This window comes from Triticum urartu, chromosome 2 (assembly GCF_003073215.2).
Source record: "Triticum urartu cultivar G1812 chromosome 2, Tu2.1, whole genome shotgun sequence".
In the NCBI taxonomy this organism is placed as follows: domain Eukaryota; kingdom Viridiplantae; phylum Streptophyta; class Magnoliopsida; order Poales; family Poaceae; genus Triticum; species Triticum urartu.
Genome location: NC_053023.1, coordinates 591355457 through 591372743, shown reverse-complemented (window position 1 = coordinate 591372743; position 17287 = coordinate 591355457). Strand labels below are relative to the sequence as shown.

Sequence of the window (17287 nt, the reverse complement as noted above, 5' to 3'; positions counted from 1 at the left end):
ACTGGGTCTGCAGAGATGATGGATTTCCCGCTCGATCCTTAAGTAGGTACAGGAAAGAACCATTAGATCGTTGGATCTTGAATCCAGGGCCTAGGACAGTGCCTCCCAGATAACAAGTGAAGCATATTTTCTTACCTGAAGCAGCAAAGCATATTGGCCGCATGAATTTAGTTTTCACATCACAAAATGGTAATGAGGCAGCTCTAGTTAATATAGCTGTGGGAATTTGCTGCTGCGATCTAGTAGCTGGAGTAGCCGAGGCGCTAGTTACATTGCTTAAGTGTCCCACAGACTGTTAGTGTTTGGCTTAACAGGGTCCTTTTTTGAGCCTCTATGCCACGTAGCTTCACTTGTATTGCACGCTATTGTTCAGGGAAAAGGGCGATCTTACCAGTATTCTTCTCTTGCTCATGTTCTGGATACTCTGAAGTTAGTATTTACCAACATCCATATTTGTACCCAACTTCATATCCAAGATAAACGTTTCAGTCAGGATAGTAGAGGTCTGTTATCCGACCGCTTTTCATCATAACAACTACTTACTTCTGGGAGATACATCAGGGGTCCCTTAACCGAGAAATTTGAGTTTCTATTGTTATGATTCAAAGCACTTGGGAGCGAAAGGGCATTATTTACATGGCTTTTCACATGAATGTTCTGGCAGACAAATCACAGCTGAGAAGCATGAACGCCGATGAGGATAGGCCAAGCACATTCACATTCGTAATGTGTAGACTAGATCCATCTGATAGCTGTCCGGCTTAGTCGAGGCTTTGTTATACACACACCTTGTGGCCTGTAAATGGCGAATACACGTCTTCGGAGCAGACCTCCCAATTGGTTACACTCACCAGCCAGAAATATGTTGGCATATGATTAGGCAGGCAACAATTTGCCGACAAGATTGTCTTCTACATCAGATTTCCTTTGGTTGCAAATGCTCCATTAATATACGTATCTGTTGAACGAAGCTGAGCACTTAGTAACCCTGCAAGCTCAAATGCAGGATCAGACAACATAGTAAGAACAAATACTTTTTGTTGCGGTAAAAATGAAGGAAACAAAAAACACCGGTCACTAGCTAACTGTGCAATCGAAGACTAGTCTGAATATGAATGACTAAAGCGCAATACATGCACTCGAAAAAGAGCATAAATTATGCAATATGTGCATGCTTTGATTCAAGGGTACCTTAATATCCTGTTCCTTCCAGTGCGAGTCAGGTCTGGGAAGTTCCAGCTCACAACTTTAATAGGACCACGCAGTCAATTTGGTGCTATTCTTGGCTTGCATCATCAACCAATTGGTACCTTGATCTCACAGTCTGCATCAATTCAATTGTTTTTGTTATTATGTTCTCTTGGAGAAGCTTTTGGCATGAGTTGCGGAGTAAAAATAGCAGAGATACTCCCTCCGTTCCAAAATAGATGACTCAACTTTGTACTAACTTTAGTACAAAGTTGAGTCATCTATTTTGGAATGGAGAGTAGTTCTTAAGCAGAAGGCAGACTAAATGATGCAAGAAACCTCTAGAAGTGTGACGTAGTAAAAGTCTTCCATGTGCTGCATAAGAGCTGAGCCATCCCTGATTGAGCGAAGTAGATTTATCTCCGTCTGGAGTAGTTTTTCCACAAGCTGTGTCTCTCCTTTCATCTGGAAAGAGTTTAATATGCCCAACTAGTCAAATACAATTTGAGTAACATCAATTTTATTTAGCTATGCATTATTTTTTCTCTTCCTAATGTTTCATGCTTAAAATAACATATGACTATTTATAGGGTATGTTTGGATGGTGACCAAAATCAGCCATGTCAGTTTTTTCGCAATAGCCAAAAATTTGGCTCTTGTTTGGATGGTTGCCAATACTTTGGCATACATATGCCCTCCAGCCAACTATAGTTACATTTTTTTTGCTAACATTGACCAAAAATATTGGCTAGCCAAATCTTGGTAGGGTTAGCTTGGGCTAAAATCAAACGCACCCATATTGCTAAAAACTAGAATACAAATCTTCTCGTGGCATTTCCTATACAGGTAAACATATCAGCTTGTGGTTGGTAATCTGCAAGCAATGTCACTATGGTAAGGAGAAAAAGACACTCACAAATTCACTAACAAGCACGTCAGGGGTGTACTCGCCTATCTCATCACCTTGGTCTTCATCCAAAATTTCCTTTGCCTGTGTCAGAATACAAATGCAGTTCTAAGTTCGTGTGAAAACTTGAAGATATGAAGGATTAAAGCAGGAAATGTTGACAATACTTAACCAAATATACTATTAGAAAAAAAGGTGGATTGAAACTAAAAGGTTATACAAAACAATTTTACCAGTGCATCTGTTAGATTTCCACATTTAAGATAAACTGGTGTTTCCACATGGCAATAGCCCATAAGACGTGGCACTGTTGGAATGATATCTCGATGATTGACAACTCTCCAGCTATCTTTTACTTTCTGCATATATTTATCCAAAAAAAGTTCAAATTCAAAAAACAGGCTGTGATCACAATCTGCACTACCAACTTAATTCATATAATGATACATTTACACATGATTCAATACATGAAAACAGCCCTCCATGATTCGCAGTTGAATTTTAGCCTGTTTCTATTTAGTAAATGGTCTATGAATAGAGTTGCAAAATTCAGTTACCGCATTGTAGACATCAGCAAACCTTCTATTTCCAACTCTAGGAGAGCCAAAATTGTACACTGTCACGAATATAACACCATTCCTATACAAGGGGACATGAAAAAAATATGAGCATCCACCGAATATAAATTTTGCAAACTGCAGGACAAGAGGTAAATAGCATACATACATATCTTTGGTGTACTATGTTGACACGTTTATAACAGAAGCAAAAATAAGTTGGAAGCCAGGTGTTAGTTGTGCACTGTAAATTCTATTAAGCATTACGTGTTTAGCAAAACTTAAAATAAAATGAAAGAGCATCCTGACGATGCTCTCTTTCTTTGTTACATGGGCTAAGGTTTTGTAATTCTAGGGTGGGACAGTTAAAACTTCGTCAAAGCATTTTAGCCAAGTATTTGGTATCACTTAACTAAGATTGTCTCGTGTGTTAGATGTTTGACTGAATCTTCTTTCCACCTAAACCCTGGACTGAATGGAATCATATTGTCTATATGAAACAACAAGGTTATGGATCAAAATCTAAGTCAAGCTTACTTAGCCATTTGACTTGATGAAAGTTCAAGAGCGAGAAGGGTTGCCAGTGCTCCACCTAAACTATGTCCAGTTACGTAGACGTGCCACGTAGGTATGGTTTCTGCATCTTCTTCATCCCTACAGTGGAGAAATAAGATGCTCTATGAATAAGGTTAGCGAGAACTAATTGAAAAAAAGGATTGATAGCACAAAAGGTACAACTTGAGTTTTTCCTGCTGCATCATTTCGGACTAACTGCTACTTTAGTTTACAATACAAGAGATGCTTATTTTGTACTCCCTCAGTCCCAAAATAAGTGACTCAGTACAAAGTTAGTACAAACTTGAGTCACTTATTTTGGGACGGAGGGAGTAATAAAATACTCACATATATCCAATGGCGTGTCTGACAAGAGCCATGATCCTATTCCTAACAGAGTCATATGCGCTTAAGAATCCACTGTGAACCTAAAACATAATATGACATTAAGCTGGTAAGCTTACACTGACAGCAAACAGATAAACAAGTGAATGCAGAGAATATATTACTAACTTGAACTTCTTGTTTGAAGTCACCACCCAGCCTCTCAGGGTTTAGTCTGGAATCAACTTCAAAATATGCTGTGTTAAGTAAACATACAAAGAAAGTAAAATACTCCCTCCATTCTTAAATGTAAGTCTTTTTAGAGATTCCAATAAGAGACTACATACGGAGCAAAATGAGTGGATCTACACTCTAAAATATGTCTATATACATCTGTATGTAGTTTGTATTGAAATCTCTAGAAAGACTTATATTTAGAAACGGAGGGAGTACATTTTAATGGTAGCAATTCTTAAAATGAAAACGCAGAAACTAATGGGGAAAAAACTGTGATGTGTTAACTCTTACCCAGCAGGGACAAGCATCAAGTCCGTTATCAAATCCTTCCACCTTGTCTGAGAGGACACACAGAAACCAAAGTAAATAAGATGGTAGATGGAGAAGTTAATTAGTACATATTTCATTCAGAGAATAGAAGTGGGTCCTTCATGTTATTATTGCATACTTGCTCAGTCCCTCGAAAGGCAACAACCAGTCTTCTTCGTGAAGAATCACGCCAAATGGCAACCTGCAGAGGTTTGTTAACATATGCAACACAACACAAAGGCAAGGAGACAGCAAAACTCACTGATGCCACAATAGCTAACGTTACTCACCTGTGTGTCCGTTGAAACATTATCCAGAAAACATATCTTCTCAAAGTCTGATTTTATAAAACTGGAACGCCCCATTGAAGTGGCAAGCATAGCCCATGCCTCCACAGCAGTCTCAGCACTTGCAAACAGTTGACGTGTATCATCTGTTTTCTGTGTATTTATGGACACTTCGGTGGATGCAACAGCAGCACCATCCTCATCAACAGAATCTGCAGCACCTTGTTCTTCTGCATTCGAATTATCTTTCTGGTTTGCTTCGTCTACTGAATCCTTGCCTTGGGATGAGAAGTTCTTAGAAAGAATCACCAAAGCTCCTAGTACATTCTCTGTTTGAGACAATACATCACGAGATACTTCATTAATGTCTGGAAAGGAAGCCTGCACTGCTTCTTTAGCAGGCTTTGTGCTATCTTCATTGTCAACACTGACTGTATGTTCAGGAGTTGTTTTGCTGCCATCACTGGTTGATGTATCTGCTGTCGCCAGTCCAGATTCTAAATATAGCTGTTCAGCCATTTCACGTGATTTTGATCCAAGTGAACTTAGCAGGTCAAATCCATCCAATTGCTTAGCCTCTGGAAGAGAATATCCAAAGTTCTTAAGAACATTTTGGTTGAGTGTTTTGGTGAAAGCACTCCAGAAGTACTCATCAGGTTCCTTCATATCGGTTGATGTGTTTCCCTCACTGTTAACAACGGCAGCAGTGTCTACAGGTTCACTCTGGGAATCTGAGTTCTCTCCAAAAGCTATCGAATCAATCTTCTGCTGTTGCAGTTCATCTGAACTAATAGAGTTATCCATGGATTCGTCAGGCCTTTCAGAAACCTCAGCTTCACTATCAGAAGACGATGGCTTTAGAAGGTTTGTGTCAGTTAAAGAACTCAGTTGCCCAAATGCAGATTGCACGAACTGGCTTGCATTTACAGTTTCAGATCCAAGGACCGTCCTAAGAGCAGATCCTAGGCTGCTCTCTTCAAGAAAGTCAGACACAAAAGGTGTTCTCCACCATTGTTTATCACGCTCAATGTCATCATAACTCTTGTATTTGACCTAGTGTGTTAATAATAAGAATTAAGATAAACCTGAAATCAAGTCTATGGCATTGTTTAAGGACTGAACTATTGATATACAGAAGATAACGTGTAGGCTGTCCGTATACCATCTTACCTGTTTGTGCTAGGAGAACAGCAGCAATGCATAATAGATGGGGATCCCTGATAAATATAAAATGCAGTAAACTACCAGCGAAATTTGCCTATGTACTCCTCGGTATACGACTATACGTCATTAGAAAGACCATTTTACCAATGAGTAGCCAACTGTGAAAATTATTCTGCTGGTTTTGCTTTTAGAAGGATGAAAGAAAAAATGGAGATTTTTCTTTAGGAAGGTACTTTGTATCCCTCTGGGAAACAAGGATCAGTTCACTATGGCATACACATTCCAAGGGAGTACAGCGATGACCAGACTAATTTTTTTCTTGTAGAGATCTTATTCTTACCTCCAAATCAATAGTTCCACCACCATCAGCACCAAGGCCTTCTAATTCGACAGTGATGTCATGTTTATTTCCTAAAAAGAACAAGGTTATCCCAAAAGTCTCCAAATGAATTCATATAATCATATTAAATATTATTGGAGAACATAATGTCTGATTGCACTAAAAGCAATGTTATCACATGCACTTGCACTGTGAAAAATGAACTGGCACGGCAAGAAGTTACCATCCTAGATCTATACATATTTTCATTTGGTCAAACTGCTATAACTGATAAAGTAGTTAGAGTGACATGGTTCCTCTAGGAGTTGCATACAGCCATACAGTGGTATAGATCAGCAACGCTGAATGCAATTGAGCAACATGTGCAGTCGTCACCACAGTTCCAATAACAGTAACTGTATCTGATCCAAGGAGTTCTAACACAGTTGGTAGATTGCATCTTGGACGTTTTCAAATGGGTGGTATTAGTAAGTTACTCTGATTTTTCAACTGAGACAGGTTTATTAAAATCTGCTCCCAAGTTGGTCTGGTTACAAAATGTAGCATTTTTCTATCCGATTAAGAGTCAATACTCCATAAGCACACACACACACACACAACAGATGGAAACTGTGTACGTCTCAAATTTCTTCATAGATCGGAAAATGGTCAGCTCAATTCCTGTATGGATTTTGGATTGGGGTCTGTACACACGACACAAGTTCCACTCAGAATGAGTAAAACAGCATCCATGGCCCCATATTGAAATACCTTATAATCACGAAAAGAAGTATCAAAGAACAAACTGTCATTTTTTGGGTCAATACAGAGAGTTACCATCACAAAGTGTTTCAAGATACAACCCAGCATTTCCCATTCGTTTGTGTGGGGTGATAAGGTTTGCATCCCAAGCCTCAACCTATTGAAAAAAATGGCACCAGATGCAAAAAAAGAAAGGCACAAATATTATCTGTGGTGATACCAGAATATAATGAAGTAGGTGATTAGAAGGAAAATTACAAGATGCATACAATTGGTTGATATGGCTATGTCACTTGCTATACAATGTAATGTATAGTTTGCTCATCTACTTGTTGATTAAATAGAAGAAATTTCGAATTTGCACCATGTACTCCAGTCATCTGATACCTCTGATTCTGAGTTAACCCCACAACAGAGAGCTGAGATTTGTATTTTAGTGTGTTATTAAACTTAGCAACCATGGAAACCTCACTGGTTCACTCTAAAGAACCAGATTCGGGATTATCGTAGACCTGAACAGTATTCGCTGACTTCCAAGATGCAGAACTATACAACAACAAAGATATTATCTAGTACACAGCTTAAAGTGAGTCCAATATCACTATGAGCTCACATTACTTCTTCATACCTGGAGTAGATTTTCTAGAGACGTCCTAATGTTAAATGTGAAATCTTGATTCCAGGTTGGCTCCTTCGTCCTACATTAATCAACTGCTGGAATCAGAAACTCCAGTGACGATGGAAAAAAATAGCGATCTCAAGTGTATCAAACATTTTATCAAGAAACCAACCCCATTAGGCGTGATATATATCGCATACATTATTTTCATAATATAAAGAGGAAATTTCCAACTCAAAAAGAAAGAGTTACTCACCCCCATTTAATTTGGCTCTTTGCAGTTTGACCGTTAAGTTGTAGAACTACATAAGGATCACTTGTACCCTGAAATGGAAGGAGAAGGAAGTTGTTGATGAAGTAGAAGAAAAGAGCTTCATGTAGCTTCATGTAATGGTAGTTAAAATGTGTAAACTACTGATTCATTCAGTAAATATGGGAGCTCTCAAACTTCTTGGGCCACTTATATTAAAACTGAGAATAGTATCCATAGATTGTCCCAGATATCTTAGATAACTATATTCAGCAACTGACAGTATATTTTTTACTATACCCATCCATTATTCAATATTCTCCGCAACGAAATAACTGAAGCGCCATGAACAAATAACATATGCAGCATATATATACTGAAGAAACAAACAGTAACTACTCACTAGCATATTCATCACCATACCCATGGATCCATTGCAGGAAGACTGTTGCCTTTCTTGAGCCTCACAACTAGTTGGCCATCGTATACTTCATGGAGAAACACACTGCAATATCCACCGCACCATTCACAGCATTTAGAGTGACGACAGCTTTCAAAATTGCATTGCCCTAGTTGGTCAGAACCACAAATACTTGCAGGTTGCAGCGCAATTCACAAACATTACGATCCGGTCTCTGTGGGGAAAGGATACGGCCACAACTTACTCGGATAGGAACACCGTCTGACACTCGGCCGCGTCCGTCTCGCGCCAGCCCGCATCTGCCTGCCAAACCAGACGAACAGAACGCTTGCCTCCATCAGCTCCCAGGAACACACACAGGATTTGTTGACGTATAAATATATTGCCTAGTCTCTTCCATCAGATCGGTCTTTTGGTTGTTCTCCCTCCATCCTTGAAAGAGTATACTTCCAACTTTGTTGGAGAGTCAAACTATTTGAAAGTTTGACCGAGTTTGTGAAAAAATATATCAATGTTTGTGAAACCAAATAGGTATATGATGAAAATATATTATATCATGAATCGAATGCTACTAATTTGACGGCATAACTATTGGTGTATTATTGTATAAATACAGTCAAGCATAAAGTTTGACTTCCCAAGAAAGTTGGAAGTACACTCTTTGAAGGACGGAGGGAGTATTGGTTAGAGCCTCCTTTGGTTCATAGGAATATTGTAGGAATTGCAAAGGATAGGAACTTTGTAGGAAAAATTCCTCCGGAGCCCTTTGGTTTGTAGGAATGGATTCCTATTCCTATGTAGAATAGGAATCAATCCTTCACATTTCAAAAGAAAAAAAACATTAGCCTAGACTCAATGGAAAAATTCTTAGGCTTCTTTTGGTTCATAGGATAAGATTATCATAGGAATAGGAATCTTGTAGGAAATGAGATGACATGTATCTCAAATCCTATGAGTAGGAATAGGAAACAAGATGTCATTTGGTTGACACCAAAGGAATTTTTCCATTGAGTCTAGGCTCTTTTTTATTTTCCTATGAAATGTGGAGGATAGGAACCAATCCTATGTAGGAATAGGAATCCATTCCTATGAACCAAAGGGCTCTAAAGGCAAAAATTCTATAAGAATCCTATCCTTTAGAATTCCTATGAAATTCCTCTAAACCAAAGGAGGCCTTATCCTATGCATCAAATCAAATGACATCTCTTTCTCTATAGGATTTAAGATGCATGCCATCTCACTTCCCGTGATTTTCCTATTCCTATTCCTATACTAGTGCAGTTGAAGGATGATGGGTAGAAGGGGGACAGGGGGCTCACGGGTGGGGTGCTGTAGGCTTCGAACGCGAAGCCGGCGAGCACGACGGCGAGGTTGAGGTCGAACTGCGGGTGCGGCTGCTCCTCGTCCCCGACCGACCCGTCGTCCGCGGGGCTCTCCGGGCCGGGCTTCACGGCGGAGGGCTGGCCGCCCGCGCACCTCGCCCTCAGCCCCGCCGACCTCCGCCGCCTCCCCCTCCTCGCGCCCCAGCACCTCACGGCCCGGTAGCTCGCCGGCGACGAGCGCCCGGAGAGGGACGCGATGGGGCACACGCTCGCGAGGGCCGTGGAAGCCATGGAATGGAAGAACCTTCTCCACTCTGCTGGTTTCGCCCGTGGATTCCAGTGTGCGCGCGCCGTTCAGAGTGGTGATAAAGAGGGCCTGACGTCAGGGGATCCGGCTCCGGCGAGGTGGGGAGAAAAGCGCGCCACGTCTGCGCTGCACCGCTCGGGGGCTGCTCGCTGGGCCCCATGATTTGCCAGCTTGGAGCTATGTGTGCTGTGTGTGTGGTCTGTCGTGGTCGCGAAGTCGGCAGGGCGCACGATTCTCCTGGCAAAACGAGCAACATATTCTTCCAGCATGTCTTTGTTAAATCCTACTCCCTCCGTTGACAAGAACATCTTTTTTTTTTTGAGAATGACAAGAACATCTTATATTTGTGAACGGATGGAGTATTTGTTTCAGCCCAAGCAGGTATGGTTCTTAGCGATCATGATGGGGGCATCATATTCGGTTCAGGTCAGCACTTGTTTTTCTAGGATGATGTGCTGGAAACGGAGATATTGGCTATAAAGGAAAGTCTCATTGTATGGGATGGGATTTGTGGCACGCGGGTGTGGGGGCACATAGATAGTGGGCCGTCGATCTGTGCTATGATTTGTAATTTTGTCTGTGTTTGTGTATTTGCTCTTCTATATTAGTAAGGACATATCTGTATTTGCATCGTAAATTGAAAGTAAAAGTAGTATACCTGTTTCCATGGGACCATTTTTGAATGTACGTAACAAGTGTCCAGTAAAATGGAAGCCTTGTGTTAAACCGTTCAATGTGTTCTTCTCCCAATATATCCTTGATGTACCCTCTGCATCTCTTCTTAGAGCTCTTGAAGTACCATCTGCTTCTCTTCTTAGAACTCTTGAAGTACCAACTGCTTCTCTTCTTGGTACTCTTGAAGTACCATCTCCTTCTCTTCTTAGCAGTCTTCTAGACGAGAAGGATCCAAGCTATTCTGTTACGAGTCACTCAGAGACGACAATGACAAAACAACAGTACGAGATGTATTACCGAAAAAGGCTTTCACCCCACTTTATAGATAAAAGGAAACCACCACAGCCACAAGGTCCAACCGATGTTCAAACCGCACGCGCGCGCGCGCGCGCACACACACACACGCAACCATAGTACAGACACACAAACACATAGTACAAGAGGGTTCTGCTAAGGGCACAACAACTCAGCAATCCCTAAAGAAGAAAAAACAAGTGCGGTAGCCAAATCCTCGAATGGCTAATCCGGCTTTGGGGGTGGTGGAGGAAGCGGCAGCGCCAAGTGAAGAGCCATCGCGCGGAGATCTGCAATGTTGATGTTGATGGCGTCTCGGTCTTGGGGGCGGCTAAGCGGCCTTCAAAGCTGCAAGTAACCATAGAATTTGAAAATCGCGTCACTGGCACGGCAGAGGGGAACACGCTGGATGACTAGATGACTGCAGACGGTCCAGAGCGTCCACACGAGGACCCCGATGCCCAGCCACCTAATGTGGCGAGCGTGGTGGGGTTGCCTCGATTTCCTCGAGGAGGTCGGGGAAGTTGGTGTTGCACCAATGCCCACCCACGGCATCATGGAAGCAGCTCCACATGAATTGAGTCGACACACACGAGAAGAAGATGTGATTCGAGTCCTCAACTGTCCCACATAGGGGGCATAAGTCGTCTCCAGGGCCATTGCGCTTGAGCACCTCCACGCCAGAGGGGATACGGCCCCAGATCCACTGCCATAGGAATATCCGAATTTATAGGGGGAATCTATTCTCCCAAACCTGGGTAAAGACCGTGGGGGCTGGTGAGGGCGCAATGGCCTGATAAACGGACATGGTGAAGAACCGCCCGGAGTGATCTAAGCACCAAGAGATATGGTCGGAGGGTTGACCACCACCGGGGGTGGAGAGCGATGCAATCCAGGAGGTCCTGCCACTCGGCTAACTCTGTTGGACCAAATGGCCTTCTGAACGCAAGACGTCCTAAGTCAATAAGGGCCGTCTGGACGGACACGTTTGGAACCACCGCTATGGAGAACAACACTGGCAACCGGGCGGCAAAGGGGTGATCCCTAGTCCACATGTTGAACCAGAATAGGGTCGAGGAACCCTACCCCACCGTAATGGAGGTCCCGATGCGAAGGACTGGGAGTAGCTGAATGATGGACTGCCATAACTGTGAGCCACCAGACCGCTGACAAAAGGCAGGCGGTTGTCCGTAGAGATATTTGTTCCGGATGATGTCGAGCCATAGGCCGCCCTCTCCATTTGCAATACTCCATAGCCAGCAGGTCAGAAGGGCGATGTTCATGCGTTTGGGCAACATGATCCCAAGTCTGCCCTGGTCTCTAGGCTTGCAAATGTCGGGCCAGCTCGCCATATGATTTTTCTGCTTATCTCCTTCCCCAGCCTAGTAGAACCTCGCCTTATATTTGGCAATCTCATGATGGAGGGTCTCGCGAAGGCTGTAGAAGCTCATGATGAACAGGAGCCAGCTAGAGAAGGAGAAATTAATGAGCACCGTCCTCGCCGCCTTAGACAGCCACCAGCCCTGCCAGGGTTCGACGCACCTTTGCAGCTTGCTCACCGTCAGGCGGGGTCGGCGGAGGAGAGGCGCGGGTCATTGATGTGGATCCCCAAATAGGACGTGGGGAAGGTACCCAATTGGCAATTGAGCCGATAGGCAATATCTTGGGCCTCGGCAGGCAAGTATCCCGTCACCATCACTGCACTCTTATCAAAGTTGATCGAGAGACCCAACATCTGTTGGAAACACAGCAGGAGGAATTTCAAGTTTGCGGTGTCCTCCGTGGAGCTGGACACCATGATAATGGTGTCATCAGCGTACTGCATGAGGGAAACCCATCCCCTCCAACTAGGTGAGGCAGAAGGCCGTGGATGTGTCCTGCTGCCTTAGCCTTGTCGAGGATGGCGGCAAGAGCATCAACAACCATGTTAAATAGGAATGGGGAGAATGGATCGCCCTGTCTCACCCCACACAGGGTGGGGAAGAAGGGGCCGATCTCATTGTTAATTTTCACCAAGGTACGTCCACAGGACACCATCTACATCACGCGAGTGATCCATCTATTGCCGAATCCCTTATGGAGGAGGACCTCCTGAAGGAAGGACTAGTGGACAGTGTCATAGGCCTTATGGAACTCAATCTTCAGGAAGACCACCTTCTGCTGTCTAGCGCGAACCTGGTGAAGGACTTCATGAAGAACGAACACCCCATCTAGAATGTATCGACCTTGGACAAAGGCTGATTGGTTCGGATGGGTGATGTGGTCTACTAACTGGGTCACCCTATTGGCATACACCTTCGCCATGATACGAAGATCACATGGATCACCGTTATATGGCGGAACTGGCGAATGTCCGAGGCCCCAGCCACCTTAGGGATAAGAGTGATGATCCCGTAGTTCAACCAAGCTAGATAAATCGCGCCGACGCAAAATTCCTCAAAAAGCACCATCACCTCTGGCTTGATGATATTCCAGAAGGTCTGGAAGAACTTGACCGAGAGGCCATCTGGGCCCGGAGCAGACGCTAGACGTATTCCAGAAGCTTATCTTAAACAGGTTAGTCGATGTTGTATCTTTGATGTTCTGCGGGTTTCGTCTTTGCACAAGTTATGAATATGGTTGCTGGTATTCAATCTTTTTCTTTTCTTTTAGGTGCTTCTACTACTAGTTTCTCCTGTTTCAGAAACTCGGATCTTTGGCTTATCGAATCTTGTTAGTAAGGAAAATTTTGGGCTCGGATCTTAGAACACAAATACTGATGTACATATGTAGTTTACGAACCTAGGATGTGATTGTAAGTATCGAAAATTAAAACTTAGAAACTTTGGGGCAAGTACGTCAGTTACAGACACTAAAACTTAGGATATTATGTTAGTTACAGAAAGTGAAACTTACAACACATGTACTCTCTGGTACCCTTAGAAGAATGTGGATCACACGGTTATTCAATATTTGTACAATAACACAAATTGAATATGGATTATTACATTGAAAATAAAAATAGATGCACTTAGATATGTATGTAAAATTGAGTTCGCGAAAAAAGTTAGTAAATTTAACATGATTATTACATACAAGAATAGAATTACATTACGAACTTAATTTCTGAAACTTTAATTGATTTATAGATATACTACATAATTTTTTGACAGACTTGAATGACTGATAGTTCGCTGTAAAATTAAATGTATGCATTAGTTATAAAATTTTCAAGTTAACTTATGCACTCGTAAAGTAGCACGTGAATGTATTTCTTAAGTTGCATGGATCAGTAAATAATTTAACTGCTTGTTTCGGTCACTTGATTCTAGTTTACTTGCCATGCTTGGATAAGGAGGCTAGATAGGCTTTGTCGTATTTTTAGCAATCCAACGCTACAACACGCTCTACCCCTAGGGTCTTGTTTGCCAAGAGCGTTGACGTAGATCGTGTCGTTAGTACAGGTGATTGTGTTAGCTGGTTGGTAAGACTCTTAGCGCTAGCGTATGAACATATGACAATGCTAATGCCTTCTAGCAATAGAGGGTTGATTGAGCCTGAGGAGGGTATCTTTGATCTTTGCGTAGGGCTCAACAACTTTTGCAATTATATGATTCACCGACAGCGATCGGCTGCACGCGAGAGGGCTCGGATGGCTCTGGCATGCCTCAAGGAGTATTGGCATGCCTCAAGGAGTATCAAAAGGATATGGACGTTCACGACATCATGTGGACGGAATTTGATCTAGATCCCCTCTCACAGGAGGTTTGTATGCACGCCTTCAGAGTAGTGAAGTGTTGCGAGTACAAGGAGATCTTAGACATTTCATGGAGAATTGGTTGGATGCCTGGATTAGATGTTTGTCGTGTTATCTTAGTATGTGACGGCTTGGATGAAAGGTTGTTTTGGACCGACTGACTATAGCATACTGCACCTGGTTGCTTTTATTTTTCCATTCTTCTGTTGTCTTGATGTTGATGGTATCCGATCCTATTTTACGATCATAAACTGAATGTTTATGTTTGTAAAACCCCATGGTTGGTTCATAGCTAAGGTCCTTTTATTTTCTCATCTGTTGGAGATGCTTTAGGAATGCTAGGCTGCCATATTTAAGGTGCAACAATCCAATTGGCCCTTCTGAAGGTGAGTAGCATGTAGGTTTACCCGACACATAGCTTACTCTAGAGTCATCTTCACTGTGTGGCTAACAACTTGATAGGAGGTCGAGGTGGTTGACCAGTTCAGCCGATGCAGCTACATGTATGACATGTTTTGGTGCTAGCGACCAATTGCTTGATTGAATTGAGATTAGGCTGAGTAGAAGTTGTCCAGCACAAAGTCAAACAGAGCAAGGATAGCATCTTTGAATATTTGATTGTCGTACCAATGATCCCACAACAAAGAAGCCATCTCCGAGCTTACACTTCATGCTAGCATTAAAGGACAATGTAATAGCTGGGAAGAAGACATTCTTCCCTAATATGAAGTTTTCTATGATTTCCTTTGCCAGGACCATGTGTTGCTGAGCAATGGTTAATCTACTGCCGCTTAAAGAAGAGTTATAGTTGTACTACAGGGAGAGAATTAAACTGAGACTCAAACCCCATCTACTCAGGGTTAGTCAATTATCCTTTACATGAGAAGGAGCACAGATAGCGATATCAGGCGAGAGCCAATGACCAGCCAGACATGCACGACCGAGACACACACGCCCCAGTACGCGTTGGGCAGCGAAGGGCTGATATGGTAGTGGCATGACGCACTTGTGTCCGTCAAAGTAGACCCTCCTCAGGAACACCCAGCCACCCAAGGAGGTGAAATTGCCCGGGTCTTTCTCCAGTATCATCTCCGTCTGCACGTTCCCATCCTCTAGTAGTATCTCGTTGTAGTTCCTGATCCCCTAGAACATCCCTGAGTCATCTACAAACCACACAATTCTTACCCACTCTTGCTTCATAGTATTATACTACTAGTTAACCCTGTCGAAGATTGTGTGCTTCAGTGGCGGAGCTTGACAGAGATTGTTGAGGGGGCAAAGCAGAGTTAGTCGGTTAAGGGGGGGGGCAAAAGGACAAATTATGCTTAAACCATGATAATTGTTAAAATTTTAGTTTAATAACTAATGATATTTCACATAATTTCTCTAGGGTAGGGGGCCATAGCCCCCCTAGGTTCTATTGAAGCTCAGCCACTGGTGTGCTTACTAATGGTGATAATAATGATATTTCACATAATTTCTCTAGGGTAGGGGGGCATAGCCCCTAGGCTCTAGTGAAGCTCCGCCACTGGTGTGCTTACTGATGGTGTCATACTGGATGAGGGGCTGGTAATTAAAACTGAAGACTTGTGTCAGCCTACGGAGATTGGGTTGTTGCACCACCAGATTCCATCTGTTGACTGCATCATAGTTCATGACTGTCACCTTCATCCTTGAGTGTAGCTCTACTTCACGTGCCAGTGCACCCGGATCGGGTACATGTGCTCCGTGCAGATGATCTGCCATGTCACTGCATGCCACCAAGCCAAGAAAGAGTCATCGCTCTGGCTCGATGCACAACGCGTCACACGACAGTGGATCATTGGTAAGAAGAAAGAATAAAATTCTTATGCAGAACTTGTTCGTGCCGCTGCTCGTCGACCTTGGACATCATCGCGGGCACATTGGTGGCGTTGATGTAGGTGTAGCCCAGCACGCCGATGCTAAAGGCGGTCGACATCTTGGGACCGTCGTGCTCGTCGAGGGCGAAATTGATTATCCAGTTGTTCTGTGTGACGGACAACATCTTGCCTCCATGACAACAGCTGGTGGACTACCTGTTGTATGATGCTCCCGGCGGTAGGTCCACCATGATCAGTTGCTTCTCACAGAAATATGGAGGGGCGCCATTGGTAGCATGGAAGCTAGTGCAGTTGCCCTTCTCCTTCGTTTCTACGTCAGTCATGAACGAGATGAACTCACGCCCGGCCCACACCCAGCTCAACCGCCACCCTCGGTGCTCAATGTGGCGGTACAACTGGTAATTGTCTTATGAGGGATATAAGGTTCATAACATGGTGTCTTATGAGAGTTATATCAAAGACTGGTATACTACAGTGTAGTGGTATCCTGGATCGCTGCAATGCGGTTGGAAATAACAAACCACCTGTGACGGTTCGAGCATTTGAGGCAGTTTTAGAAACCGATGTCCACTGTGCCGAATATTAGCGACACATGCTTTGAGGCAAATTGTTGCTAGTCCATGTAGGAAAACCTCCTACAGAGCCAAATTATGTACTAGGGTGTTATAGTTACCATACTGATTATGCTAAAGTTATTAGACCGCCCATGCAAAAGTTACTAGATTACTCATACTAGAGTTACCAACATACTGTGTTGTAGGTTGGAACCCTAAGATGGATCTTTTCACACTTGGAGGGTGTCGGGGATATACCCCGCGGTATGACCCGACCGGAAGTATGACCCGGCTAGGACTTGGTATTTCATTGATGACCCGACAATTTGAAAGACGGCAGATCGTAAGCCAGATTGTAAGCTGGCAGATTGTAAGTCAGATTGTAAGCCGGTAGTTGGTAAGTCAGATTGTAAGCCGGCAGATTGTAAGCCAGATTGTAAGCCAGATCGTAAGCCAGATTGTAAGCCGGCAGATTGTAAGCCAGATCGTAAGCCAGCAGTTAAGAAGCCCAAGATGTTAAGAAGCCTATGGAAAGAAGCCCGTGAAGAGAAGTCAGAATAATTTAAGTCTTAATACGAGTTGGACTCTACATGTAAACCGCCCCTTCAACTTATATAAGGAGGGGCAAGGCACCCCAA

General features: G+C 43.2%; 1 protein-coding gene across 5 annotated transcripts; it reads right to left on the bottom strand.

Moving 5' to 3' along the window:
• Positions 1 to 420: 420 nt before the first annotated feature.
• On the bottom strand, positions 421 to 9607 carry LOC125538991. 5 transcript variants are annotated; one of them, XM_048702334.1, is made up of 19 exons: positions 9219 to 9604; positions 8144 to 8202; positions 7902 to 7983; positions 7485 to 7552; positions 7238 to 7307; positions 6685 to 6766; positions 5869 to 5939; positions 4368 to 5417; positions 4217 to 4279; positions 4060 to 4106; positions 3721 to 3766; positions 3556 to 3635; positions 3190 to 3306; positions 2653 to 2734; positions 2329 to 2454; positions 2105 to 2179; positions 1528 to 1653; positions 1192 to 1324; positions 421 to 988 (listed from the first exon to the last, which is right to left on the bottom strand). In XM_048702334.1, the coding sequence occupies exons 1-18, from the start codon at positions 9510 to 9512 to the stop codon at positions 1277 to 1279; spliced, it is 2586 nt and encodes an 861-aa protein (XP_048558291.1). In that variant the 5' UTR covers positions 9513 to 9604; the 3' UTR covers positions 421 to 988; positions 1192 to 1276. The 5 variants fall into 5 exon arrangements, with proteins under 5 accessions (XP_048558291.1, XP_048558292.1, XP_048558293.1 ...); XM_048702335.1 differs by having other exon boundaries at positions 421 to 958; XM_048702336.1 differs by lacking the exons at positions 8144 to 8202; positions 9219 to 9604 and having other exon boundaries at positions 7882 to 7989.
• Between the last annotated feature and the right edge of the window lie 7680 nt (positions 9608 to 17287).

Bases quoted from the DNA above. Each gene is read 5' to 3' on its own strand.
- LOC125538991 (XM_048702334.1), bottom strand. From the start codon at position 9,512: ATGGCTTCCACGGCCCTCGCGAGCGTGTGCCCCATCGCGTCCCTCTCC. The intron at 4,280-4,367 runs GTGAGTAACGTT...AAACCTCTGCAG, and splicing joins ATGTTTCAACGGACACACAG to GTTGCCATTTGGCGTGATTC. The intron at 2,455-2,652 runs GTAACTGAATTT...AAATATATGCAG, and splicing joins TTGCTGATGTCTACAATGCG to AAAGTAAAAGATAGCTGGAG.